The sequence below is a fragment of the Aricia agestis genome, chromosome 22 (assembly GCF_905147365.1).
Source record: "Aricia agestis chromosome 22, ilAriAges1.1, whole genome shotgun sequence".
Lineage (NCBI taxonomy): Eukaryota > Metazoa > Arthropoda > Insecta > Lepidoptera > Lycaenidae > Aricia > Aricia agestis.
The window spans coordinates 8,261,655-8,276,003 of NC_056427.1; the positions used below are offsets into that span (position 1 = coordinate 8,261,655).

The 14,349-nt window shown below is 38.1% G+C and overlaps 1 protein-coding gene across 2 annotated transcripts in view; it reads left to right on the forward strand.

Annotated features, from left to right (window-relative positions):
- The window catches only part of LOC121738194, a 444,621-nt gene that overhangs the window by 388,919 nt on the left and 41,353 nt on the right, over positions 1-14,349 (forward strand). For both annotated transcript variants that reach the window (XM_042130106.1, XM_042130105.1), the window contains exon 7: positions 9,520-9,677. In XM_042130106.1, the coding sequence (XP_041986040.1) occupies positions 9,520-9,677 (158 nt within the window). The remainder of the gene's footprint in view (positions 1-9,519; positions 9,678-14,349) is intronic.

A 14,349-nucleotide genomic window follows, 5' to 3' on the forward strand; every position in this document is an offset into this window, starting at 1 on the left:
AAATTTACGCATTTTCACCCCTTACAACCCTTTTTTCCAGTAAAAAAGTAGCCTATGTCCTTTCTCAGGCTTTAGACTATCTGTATACAAAATTTCATTACAATCGGTTCGGAAGTTTTGGCGTTTGGCGTGAAAGCGAGACTGACAGACAGACAGACAGACAGAGATACTTTTGGCGTTTGGCGTGAAAGCGAGACTGACAGACAGACAGACAGACAGACAGAGATACTTTCGCATTTATAATATTAGTATAGATTATGTGCACACTGCATAGCTGTTTTTGGGTATTTTGATTAATTAAGGGCCGCGCTACACCGGAAGCACTTACCAGGGTTTTAAAAAGTTTTTAAATTTGACACAAATTTTGTTGACACCGCGCGCTATAAACTAAAGTCCACGCGGACGAAGTCGCGGGCAACAGCTAGTATTTTATACGTGGGAGAGCCATGCTTCGGCACGAATGGGCCGGCTCGACCGGAGAAATACCACGTTCTCACAGAAAACCGGCGTGAAACAGCGCTTGCGCTGTGTTTCGCCGAGTGAGCGAGTTTACCGGAGGCCCAATTCCCTTTCCTATCCTCCCCTATTCCTTTCCCTTCCCATCCCTACCCTCCCCTATTACCCTATTCCCTCTTAAAAGGCCGGCAACGCACCTGCAGCTCTTCTGATGCTGCGAGTGTGCCTAAAACAAACTGCAAACATGTCGATGGTTATGGCTTAAGGAACCCAAAAAAATCACCGCGTCTCAATATACGGCGGGCACTTAATCTAAGGGTCCCCCGTTTTAATTTGCCGCGAATAAATTTTCATTAAGTGTAAGTAATGGATGGTGCTGATTATACGGACAGAGCAGACGAGCGACCGAGACAGCGACTGACGACAGATACTTTCTTCAGAAATAGTGATGTCGCAGTCCACTGGTTAAAATAGCCGTTCAATATAAAGAATGACATAAATGTGATAGATCTTGGATTAGGCATAAATACAGTAAGAAAAATAGCAAATCAGAAAATTGTAATAGGCTGTAATACCATAGAAGAAAGAGAAATACTTAAACAAAACTTAGAAACTAATAAATAAAACTACAACACCTAGATAACAAAAACCCACTACTGAAAATAATAGGACTAACCAACGACATTACTAACAGCCAGATACCAGAAGCAATAGTAAAGCAAAACAAACACATCACAAAAGAAGATCAAAAAGACATAAAAGTAGTGAGACGAATTAGGGGAAGAACAAAAAAAAACAGTGAATGTCATCATCGAAACTAACCCGGAAATCTGGAAGAAACTGGAAGGTAGCAAAATACACATTGGCTTCCAAATTGTGCCAATCGTTGACCAATCCTCACTAATCCAATGTTACAAATTGAAATTCTTTATTAAGTATACCATAATATACAATAGTATAAAAGCTAGGTAGCGTACATCACGTCGTCTAATCCCATGCTAAGTAAAAACTTGTGTTATGGCAATCAGACAACGGATGCACGCCGAACAATTTTATCCTAAATTATATTATTTACACATTCACACACACAATCACACTACACTTTATCACGTAAAGTCTCTTTCGGCGACGTGATGCGCGCTTCGTTCGGGAGCCTCCCCCGGAGCCTCCGGTAAACTACACCGGCGGGCCAGAACTCCTCCACCTCGAAGATGGATAAAGCTTGAGTCGGCACTCTCACCAAAAAAGGAACTGAAATTCACTATGTGGCGAGAGTGCAGACGCTCCACCCTCAAGGTGTAGGTGGTCTTCTCGCGGATGTAGTTTACGACGTCTTCGACCGTCATGGACCAGTGCAGGCGCGACACGTAGAGCGGCGTCGCAGGCACCTCGCTCCGCAGGCGCAGCTCGAGCACATAAGGTGCGGTGCCGCGGTGGTTGCGGACGGTGGGCTTCCTCTTCTTCCTCCTCTCCACCAGAACGAAGCCCTCCTCGTCGCACCTCCTGCTCTCGTCCCTGTAGAGTCGAAGATTTTCAGCCTTGCGGCCCTCCTTTGCACCCCTCGCCAATGCTTAGATTAAAAAAAAAACAAATGCTTAGATTTCGGACACACAGCGAAGATATGTACAGTAAGTATGTATAAAATTGTCATGTCGCGGTGTTTGCTACCAAACTTTTTCTGAACGGCTGGAAAGATTGTGATAAAATTTAGTCTGCTTATCATGTAGGACTAAGAATTAGCTAACCCTCTCTGTCCCTGAAGTAGTCCCATACATTGGATAAAGTTATAAAGCTGTAAGGTTACGTTACGATACACGTCATTTAAAGTAATTCTATAAGGACCACCGTATTCTTTTATTTTCTAATTTTATAAAATTTATCTTTTATAACAAGCTTCCTAGAACAATAATAAACACAACCAAAAATAATTTGCGAATCAGTTTCAGCGGCTATCAAGATCTAAGTTCACGATCTACGCATCGCAACACATTGAGGCACTATTTTTAAAGTATAATAGTGATAAAAGTTATAATGTAACTAAAGTAGGGTGTCACTATAGTATCGACAATTTCCCAAGCCCGTCTTGACCCCTCGATACTGCAAGATTGTTAAATTTCAACAAGATAGGGACGGGGATAGGAGGTATCGATATTCGATAAATAAATTGAAATATTTTATCATACTGTTACGGACACATAGAGCCATCTAGCGTCAAACCAGCGCAACTTATTGAAGAAACGCAGACAGCGTAAATCCGCTATTGGATTATATTATAATATTAGATGGCGTTAGGCTTCTCGAAGTAGTCCACACTTGTTTACGTCAATTGTGTACGTTCGGGAAGGAATGCTCTCGAATATTCTGAGATTCGATCCGCCCATATGAATAGCCGCAGATAGACGGCCCGGCAATTCAGTTCAGTTCGATCTGAGCGATCTTCGAGGCGACTTCGGAGTGACAACAAGTGATCAATAGTGAGTGAACCAGTGAAACCTGCGACTTGGCTACGACCTAGGACAGTGATAGTGCTTAGTGATTGGACCTAGTGATTAGTGTTTGGACTTAGTGAGAAGTGTTGTGACCTAGTGTGTGCTTGTGTGACCTAGACTTAGTGAATAAAGTCTTCAAGAGAGTCAGCAGGTCTTTCTCTCCAAATCCTTGAACCCTAGCACGTAACAATACCTTTCAGTTTAGAACTATTGTTACAATAATAACTAAATGACACCCGCAACTCCGTTGCGTCAAAAGTCGTTTATCACCTGGGAACCGCACGGCGCACCGATAATCTAATTATAATATCTATGGACGCTTCGCACCACCTCAGTCTAGGCCCGTGCTAAGTACCCGAAGGACGTGTGTTACGGGTACCAGACAACGGAAATATTATATTTAATACTTTTATACTATACATATAGATACTTAAGATTTTTATAATATAATACACATAATTATTTAATACACATCCATGACCCAGGAACTTTGAAAACTTTTTGTTCCGTCGGCACGGTTCGATCCCGCGACCCCCGGCTTGAGCTGCCAACAGCCCACCAACTGAGTCACAGAGGTCGTCAAGCAGAAGATGACAGTAAATTTTACCACTACTTGACTATCTATCGATAATAATCCTTACAAAATATACAAGTTTTCCTGATCATTACCTGAAGTAAGTTCTATCGATAATAATCCCATTTCATCGATATCACCCCATCCCTACAAACTTATTAGCTCCTTATTTATCGTGGTGCTGAAAATTGCCCGTCTCTAGTGCGGCCGTTACAGCTAATACCCACACGGAGTGCTCGGTAAATTTACACTTCCTTATTAATTATGTTAGCCTGGTACAGAGGACCTTAAGATTGAGTTATAATGGAATTATAAGGTGAACCGTACATTTTGCTGGGATGGAAATTAACCTATGTTATTCCCCGTGGTTTAGTGTAAGATGACCTTGATTTAATCAAAATCGGTTCAGTATTTTTTAAAGCAATGCATGCAAATTCGTTAGATGTGAACATTCGTTTACGCGGGAACCGTTAATTTTTCGAGAAAAAACTATGCTTTCTCCTTTCCAAGGACTCAAATTATAGCCCGGCTAAATACAATTAAAATCATTTCATCTCCTTAAGCAGAGAGACATACAAACAAACAGACAACCAAACACACTTTTAAACGAGTTTTTTGACAAAATTCCTACCTCCTATAACTTAGGCTACATTTGCCCCTAGCGTCCAGAATCTTGATGTCCTATCATAACTAATAGCTCGTTCGTGCCGATGACTACAGTCATGCATGGAATATTTAGACTTCGCTCACATTCGGATTTAGACTCTCCGGCACTCAAAATAGAGTCTACTTTTCAATAACACGTGTTTGTTTTATCTGCAGTGAAGTTTTGTTGAAAAGTAAACTTTATTTTGAGTACGCTAGAGTCTATAATCAAAATGGTGGCGACAGAACATTGCTATGATATGCTTCTCTTAGGTTATGTATGCCTAGTAAATTATTCTTGTAATTAAAACGTTTTTAACTTGAGGCGATGCTACGGCCTTACAGAAGAACGGCGTAAATTTTCACCGTTTACCATGGGCTTAGCGCACTTGCTACTTACCTAGTATTGAGGATTTTCATAGACATTGTTTATTAATGTTATTATTATCAGTCATGTAGGCAATGCACAACTTTTAGATTTCTGTACAAAATGGAAGCTGTGCTTAATTATAGGCTAAGCAAAATTTTAAGATCACTGAGAAAAATGGAAGAAGATAAGATAGACAGACACTTTCTCATATTTTATAATACTTATTACCTACTTATTATAAAATATGCGACTGTAATAATATAATATGCCCATTGCCCATTGCCCAATCTTAAAATTGTGCGCCTATCCATGGCAAAAATTACCAATAAAAATATATTGTTTGATTGCAATCGTAGTCTATTTTAAAACATAATTAAAAAATATTACATTTCCATAAGTCTACTCGAGTCCATATTAAAACTCCAATCAAAAGTTATAATATTTTCCGATACAGGGAAACGTTGATATTTTAATGACATAATTATTGAAAGTGTAATTATAAAAAGATGAAAAAAATTGTAATATAAAATATAAATGTACTTCAAAATATAATAATTACTTTAATGAGGATTTGAAGTAATGAAAAATATTGTAAAAAAATTACAAAGCAATATAAATATTTGCTAAGCCCTTTAAAAAAAGGTGGTATAAGTTTGACGAAGGTTTGACGTGTCTTTCTGTCTGTCTCGCATAGTAGCATCAAAACGGCTGAACCGTTTTTGATCTAGTTTCATATCTGAACTGTATCTAAATATTACATACTTAACTAATATTATTATCCGTACTTCTATACCTTATTGTATTATACGTTTGAAAATGTGTCTGTTACCTCTTTAGTCTTTCCGCTAAAACCGCTAAATTGATTTTGATGAAACTAATTATGCAGATATCTAGTGTAAGATAACAAAAGAAACTAGTAAAACTAAACTGTCACTATTATTACCAGAAAAAATAGACATAATATTCGGAACGTGCACGTCAGTAGTGACATATTTCAAACAAAGTTTTAGGGGCATGTGTCAAAAAATAAACAACAAGAGTTTGTTTATTTTGTAAATATTATAGCAAATAAAATATATTTAGAACAATAATTAATGGTATTTGGGTTAGATTTAGTTAAAAACTACTTGTGGAAAATGAATATAATCATAAAAAACTGGTTTTGAAAGTATAAAACACTCAATAAGTTTCAAGGCCCAATCTATGCTAAAAGGAAATAAATTGGTGTTAGCAGGACATGTAAGGGATGTAGAAGAGCTAAGAACTAATGGCAATGTTATTTAATACGAGCCAATATAATTCGTTGAACATCGGTGACTTTAGCACCCTATAAAACAAGTTTTATACGTGGGAGAGCCATGCTTCGGCACGAATGGGCCGGTTCGACCGGAGAAATACCACGTTCTCACAGAAAACCAGAGTGAAACAGCGCTTGCGCTGTGTTTCGCCGAGTGAGTGAGTTTACCGGAGGCCCTTCCCTACTCTCCCCTATTCCCTTCCCATCCCTTCCCTTCCCTACCCTCCCCTATTACCCTATTCCCTCTTAAAAGGCTAGCAACGCACTTACAGCTCTTCTGATGCTGCGAGTGTCCATGGGCGACGGAAGTTGCTTTCCATCAGGTGACCCGTTAGCTCGTTTGCCTCCTTATTTCATTAAAAAAAAAACCAATCAAAAACGTAACTAAGCATTTAGATAATGGTAGTCTAAACGTTTTTATTCATTCTTACAGATAGATAATAATGATCGGTTGTTGCTGGAGTAAAATGCAGCTGCGTTTATAACCAGAGCGGCAAGTGCAAACATATTGCTGCTTTAATCAGTAACAAAAATACAAGCAATACTTTATAATTGAAAAAAATAAATGTAATGTTTTTAAAAATCTTGTTTTTATTTATTTTTTACAATATTAATACTCTGGAAGAAAATCGGAGTCTATAAATTTACTAAAACACTGATACTTTGGATTTAAAATAAAATATGTATTCTATGAAACTATCACTGCAAGTTTTGTCGTCGGGTTTTTGAGAACATGCTGGTCCATCATTCATCAACACTAAAACAATAGTTAGGTAATATATCTTTACAAAATGGAACTTAAATAAAAATGACTTGACTGATATAAATGCAATTTTAGGTTATTTTTACATCAGCTATCTGATCTAATTTCCTAGTGGATTTAGGAAAAACATTAAATTCGTATACTGACTACCTATTTTTGCTGTTATTTTTGCAGTCTACGATACAAAAGCCATTAAGACCAATTTCTAAAAATTTTAAAACAAGATTGACAAGTTCGTTTGACTACTAACTGAGCCCCTTTGGTTGCATATTTTTGCCACGGCAAGCGCGGCAATCGCTTTCTTTATCCCCTCCACCCACTTCGCACGCTCCGAATACGGCTTAGCTAATAACATATTAATGGCCTATCAAACATATATTGAGGTTATATCATATTATATGCATGATTATAGGAAAATAATGTGCTATTTCTTGCGTCGGTCCTTTAATGAGGATCTAGGAGACTAGGAGAGCAAGAGATTAATGAACCTATAATGAGCAGAAAGTACTAGGAACACATGAAAGATGTTGTGATTGTCTTGTAAGTTGTAATGTATTAATTTTGTGCAATGCTTTCTACACGTGGGCATTTGATGGACCAATTATTACGAACATGTGTAGGAGCACATTCGTCTATGATTGCCCATGATCGTCGTCGATTATTATGCATGATGTAGCTTCACAATCAGGGTTATCAATCATAACATTATAACGTTATAATATGAGGAAAATATTGATTATATTTTATAAGTTAAACCTTTATTGATTTAATAATACTCTTTCATGCTTCGAGTTTAAAAGATAATGATATTGAGACAAACTATTGTCACAATCAAGCACTAAATTGAAAATCACAAAATGGACTTACAAAACTCATGATAGTTCTTAGCGATTATTGATTATGCCAAATATTTAGAACTGTGTTTAACTTGTTTGAACCCATTGGCATTCAAAAATTAGAGACTAGATGACGCCTGCAACTCTGTTGCACCAAAATTTGTTTATCTAGCAGGAACAGTACATTTTTCCGCAATAAAAAGTATCCTATGTCCTTTTCCGGTACTCAAAGTATCTCCATACCAAATTTCAGCAAAATCAGGTTTAGTTGTTCGGGCGTAAGAAGATAAACAGACACACAGACGGACACACTTTCTTATGGATATTTTGCGCCGATTTCCTCTACGACCGCGACATCGCAATCTTTTGAGCTCCGTAATATAGTTAAAATAATCTTGTACAGGAATAGAAAGCCAATATTAACAAATAAGTAATCAAATTCGCCTTTAGGCGTTTAATAGCGATTTAATTAATCGTAAACATAAATTCCTTTGATCTGTGAGCCTAGTACCTGCGAGCCCGGTACCTGTAATCGACGCTCAGCGCAATAATTGGCAATCACAAAGCTAAGGGGATTACTCGGTGACTATTTTGGATAATCTCTTTACGTTTATTTGGCCTTAGTATCAGTGTTTAGATTTTAGTTATAACGTTGGAACTTGGATACCAGAGAAATATTCGTACCGACTTAACCTTGTGAGTTGTACAGACAAAATGTTAGTTTCTCGTTTCCAGGCATAATAATATAATTATGCGGCCTCTCCACGTTGGCCCAGGATGGACAAAAAATATGGATTTATCCATCCTGGGTCATAATCAACGTCGATTGTACCATCGAAGAAAGTGATTCATAAACAGACATCCAACATAATATTATTATAATAGGTCGAATGTAAGTCCTGATCTCTCTGCCGGGTTTGACAAAATGCGATCAAATGACATAAATCCGCTATGAGCGTATGAATCAACTTTTCTAATAGTGCATGCTATAGAAAGCTTCGCAATTATGATTCATGGCACCAATCATGGTCATCCTTTAAAGTTAAGCGTGTAGAGGGGCCTATAAGGCTGACGCAACTTCAGACACAAGTTGACAAGACCTCCCCTGAGTACCAGGGAACTATGAACTGTCATGATCCTCACCACACTGGGAATACAGAAGTTTAAGCGGTTTTCAACTTGATAATCCTTACTTTCAGAGGGAATATTTCTCAAGGGTTACAGAAGGCGCGACTAGCACAATAAATACAGTCATTAATAATTAATCTGACTAACCGCCGTACTTAGAGACTTTTAATTATAATTTAATGAAGAGTTTGACAGATAATGTAATTAATGTTCCACTCTGAGTGCGGCAAAACAATATAATATTATTATTATGTTGCACACGTCATATCAGCATATTCGTCTTCTGTGGAACCCCGGTTCGCGGGTTCGAATCCCGCCGACGGAACAAAAAGTTTTCAATGTTCCCGGGTCTGGATGTGTCTTAAATATATTGTGTATGATAATATAGTAAAAATCTTAAATATATGTATACTCGTAGTATTTAAAAGTAATTAATATATTTCCGTTGGTGAAAACATAGCAACGTATTGGATGTTTTAGTATCACTTCGGTTTTTATAACACCATGCATTTATACGTGGGAGAGCCATGCTTCGGCACGAATGGGCCGGCTCGACCGGATAAATACCACGTTCTCACAGAAAACCGGCGTGAAACAGCGCTTGCGCTGTGTTTCGCCGAGTGAGTGAGTTTACCAGAGGCCCAATCCCCTAACCCCTACTCTATTCCCTTCCCTACCCTCAACTATTCCCTTCCCTTCCCTACCCTCCCCTATTACCCTATTCCCTCTTAAAAGGCCGGCAACGCACTTGCAGCTCTTCTGATGCTGCGAGTGTCCATGGGTGACGGAAGTTGCTTTCCATCAGGTGACCCGTTTGCTCGTTTGCCCCCTTATTTCATTAAAAAAAAATAAAAAAATCTTAGGTTTCTTTGATTGTCGATCGCATGGTGATAGTCCAAGAACTGATATCTGAAATGTTTAATCCTAAAAATAGTGACTAACCCCCACAATTTTGTTCCAGTACCCCCCAACAAGATATCCATCACCGGTGTGGGAGAGCACGCGACTCAGGGCACACTCCTCACGCTCATGTGCGCCGTGTCGGGAGCGCGGCCGGCGGCGACGGTGGAGTGGCTGAACGGCACGGAGAAGATGGTACCAGGAGAGCAGAATATACAGGTAGGTGGTAGGGAGGAAGTAGTGCTAGTGCCAATGATATTCTACTTATACAGATATGTTACGTCCATACTATTTTCCGGCTTAAATCTCTTCCGAACAGTTTTCAAATTCAAAATTGCAAACATTGACAAATTTGACAGATAAGTGAAACAAAAGATACGAAAACCATTTACATAAAAGGGACAGTTCTATTTTTAATCGTCGAATCGTATCGCTGTCTCTTTCTTCGCCTAAGCTATGACGAAAATTCGATATTTTCCAGATTGTTCGAAAAAATAATTGAAAATGTAAATAATCGAGGTAGGTATTTATTGCAGTCAAGACATGTGGTAGGAGATTCCATGTGTTTTGTTTACTAATTACTTTCGAGTCATAATTGGTACATTTTCGAAACACGCACGACGTCATTTTCCATTTATTTAGGTAAGACAAAACGCGGCACGTTCGTGACTGCGCTCGATGCAGACTAAACAACAGACGGCCCAATTGGGCCGTATTTGAATCTTCACAACGCGCGCGGTAGTAACATCTGCTTTGAGTTTTTCATCATTGGCAAGTGCTAAATGAACAGAGCAGATAGATTCAAGTAGAAAATGTGATATTGGTACTAGGCGTGCAGAATATACAGATAGGTAGGTGGCAGAGAGTTACAGATCGACAAGGATTTATATGAACGTGGCAAAAAAAGGAACTAACGCTGCCATCATACAATAACGTAATTTTTGACAGTTCTCCTTTACGCGCAGCGCCACCGCCCACGTTCATGAAAAGCCTTGTCGATCTGTAGATATTGGTGCTAAGGTGGACTTTTCGAACTTTGCCGCAAGCAACCGCGATCGACAAAGAACAACGGCATTGGCATACCCAAACTTGCAAACAATAAATATTCTTTGATAAAATGTAGTAAATGATATACTTTCTGAGTTATTTCAGTTTGAAAATGTAAAATAAATAACATTTTAGTTATAAAATATGAAATATTTTAAAAGGTATATGATTTACGACATTTTGTCAAAGAGTATTTGTTGTTTGTAATTATTTTCTGTGTCGTTTGGCGTATGTTTCATAGGTTTACACGAAAATAACTTTAGGTACGCCACGCTCCATACAAAAAGGTTCGAACTTTTAAATATAATGCCGTTATAAATAGGTTTCATTTTCTACCGACACATTGGTCTAACTAGTAAATTACAAAAAATGTTATTTCAACAGTTTATTTACATCACACCTTCTTTGTAGTCGAATAAAAAAGAATTCCACGTACGAAATAATATACTATTCTTGGAAACCAATTCAATATCTCAATAGTGTAAAGCGGCCTATGTCTCCTCCCCCTTCCCCCCAACGCCTATGTAAATAAGAGTCTCATATCTTTTCCGAGGGGCTCATAAGTCCACAAATATTTGGTTTTTGTTTATGTTACCCTGGTGAATGGTGATATTGTTCAGTGGAAAATAGTTTTCCTGGAGGAAATAATTGAAAACTGTGTAATAAGAGGAAATGAGTATGTCTGTTTGCTTGTTACCTCTTTACGCTTAAACTGCTGAACGGATTTAGATAACATTTTGTATACAGATACTTTTTGACGATCTCTGTGGCTCAGTTGCTGGGCTGATGGTAGCTCTAACCGGGGGTCGCGGGTTCGAATCCCGCTAATGGAACAAAAAGGGGTACGAACCTTTGTGGCAAAGGCCATCTTGATTTTTTTTCAAAATTTCCGAGCACGATAAAAGTAAGTCTATATTTGGATAGAGTCGGAAATGTGACACTTTACGATAGCATGTTATGTAACATTTTTTGGTTGTATAATTAGTGTCCTCTATCCAAATATACCACTTTTATCGTGCTCGGAAATTTTGAAAAAAAAAATCAAAATGGCCGGCGGCTAGATTTGCCAGGCTCCATACAAAAATATTCGGACCCCTTTTCAAAGTTCCTGGGTCTTGGATGTGTATTAAATACGTGTATCATATAATAAAAATCTTAAATATATTATGTATAGGTACTTAGTATAAAAGTATTAAATATATTTCCGTTGTCTGGTACCCGTAACACAAGTCCTTCAGGTACTTACCACGGGGCCAGACTGACGTGGTGTGGAGCGTCCATAGATAAAAAAAGATGTTTTAAAAATATTAAAAAAGTGCCTAATTAATACAATTTAAAAAATGTTATGATTACAAAATCCCTGAAAACAAAATAACATCAATTTAAAACATCATTTTAATCCAGAAATCGCGTTTTCAAAGAAACGGCCAGCAATTTTGGCAAAATCAACATCTGAAAGGATGAAAGTAATGTGTAATTAAGCTGAAAGCTTTTTGTTTAAATATTATATCGAATAATATTGTTGGTGGGGGTGAATTGAAAAATGTTTGGTTTCCGTGTGTTTACATTTCACGGTTTTCGAACGAAAATAAAGTAGGTGATTTTAAAGGGAGATTTTTACGTACACAATGTAAATATTGTATATGTCGTAGCACATTCATTGAATACGGTCAACCACTGAGCCACAGAGGTCAAAACAATGCATGCCGCAGTATTTTACATAATATTTTGAAGTTAGGTCGTATGGAAACCTAATTTCTAAGTTTTCTCAGTACTGTACCTAGCTGTGCAAGCTATGCACTAGAAAGAACAGAGCTATGGAGTAGATAGTTTATAATTTTTTACCTCATTGCAATAAGAGAGTTTGTATTTTTCAATGTATGTATGTAAATATTTTTCTATAAAATACTTCAGGTCCTATTTTGGATTGAAATAAAATTATAAAAAAAAACTTGAGAGGTGTCAAGGGACACCCGAATGGAACGAAGTTATTTCTTATGTTCGAAAAACCTATATACATACACTAAAAAAATATTTAAAAAAACGCCATCTATTGACGCCCAGGAATACTAACAACGCGTCGCTGTTTATTCTCAAAAACGCCATCTAGTTGACGCACAGAAATACTATCAACGCACTCTGCCCCTATCATGCTACAGTACTAATAAAAAAGTGTCCTGGTCAAATATCGTTCTGTCTAGCCTCCTTTAGCAATGCCGAACGCACCATAAGGAAATTCGTTCCAACAAAGTTATACATTTTCAGACTAAAGAGACACAGAATCAGCAACAATTTACACAAAAAATAAGTGAGTGTCAATAACGTACAAGTAACTAATAAGGTAATAAGAATGAATGTAATTTACTCGTAAGCTTGCGAAGTTCGACGACGACTCTTGTAGTCGTCTTGAAGGTGTAGCATAGCAGTTACAACGTAAAAATTAACAGAAATATTGACTGATATTTGGCAATAAAATTACACATTTTCTTCGTCTATCTATAACTTATTCTGATGTGGAAGGTAATACGCTCTCTACAGTTATAGTTATGGATGTTTTTACAAATAGCTATAAAATATAGTCGACGTAAGAGAAATATAACAAACCTTTATCTGCAGTCGGCTAAGCATAATACCTAAATATTTTAATGTAAATTGCGTTTTATTTAACGGTAGGAAAATACACCTAAACCCAAAACAAAAGTACACGTTTAATCTTTTAACTGGTAATGAAAACCGCAGACTGTAGCAAACAAGGCCTTTATTGTACATTTTTAACCGCGTAATGGCCTCTCTACACGTTGGCCACGATGGGTAACCATGACTGTGAAATAAACATCGGCGTCGATCATTCAAAATTTATTATACACGTGTCCAACTGTCTATACTAGTAGTATCTATTATAAATTCCAAAGTGACAGGGCCCCCGCTACCATATGTGTAATGTGTGCAATGCACACTGGCGCCATCCTCTAGGGGCGCCAAATCGCCGTCTTTAGGGGCGCAAAAAAAAACAAAGACCCAAAAAAAAATGCCTGAAGGGGCGCCAAATTTTTTTTTTGCACACAGTCGCCAGTAGCCTTTACGGGACCCTGCAAAATGTGTCTGTCTGTTTGTTACCTCTTCACGCATCAACCTCTGAATCGATTTTGCTCAGTCTCGGGAAAGGACATAGGATACTTTTTCTCCTGGAAAAATTGCACGATCCCATGCGATTAATGAATTTTGGCACAACGGAGTTGCGGGCGTCATCTTCTTTTTTAATGAAATAATTGGGCAAACGAGCAAACGGGTCGCCTGATGGAAAGCAATTACCGTCGCCCATGGACACTCGCAACCTCAGAAGAGCTGCAGGTGCGTTGCCGGCCTTTTAAGAGGGAATGCGTATTCCCTCTTAAAAGGCCGGCAACGCACCTGCAGCTCTTAGAAGATAGCGTTATCTTCTTGAAGGTTTGCAGGTCGTATAGGTCCGGAAATACTGCTGGTGACAGTTTGTTCCAGAGTTTTATAGTGCGCGGCTGCGTCATCTTGTATTAATACTAGACGACGCAGCCCATGTGGTTTTACTACTTGTATTATTATCTATTCTGTGGTATTACGTAACTACATGGGCTGCCAAAATTATTATAACCCATTCCTTTTGCTTCATCATAGTGGGTAAGAACAAGAGCTACAAAAAATAATAGAGGAATCCTCTCCACACCCGGCCCTGTCCCCGTCCGCTAGCCGACGTCCGACACTTCAATAAGTCAAATTCAATAACTGCCCGAACTACGACACGGTCCAGAGAGGAGACAGAAGAAGAATAGACATGGCGTATGGAAACACTTTAAAAGAGAACGCCGCA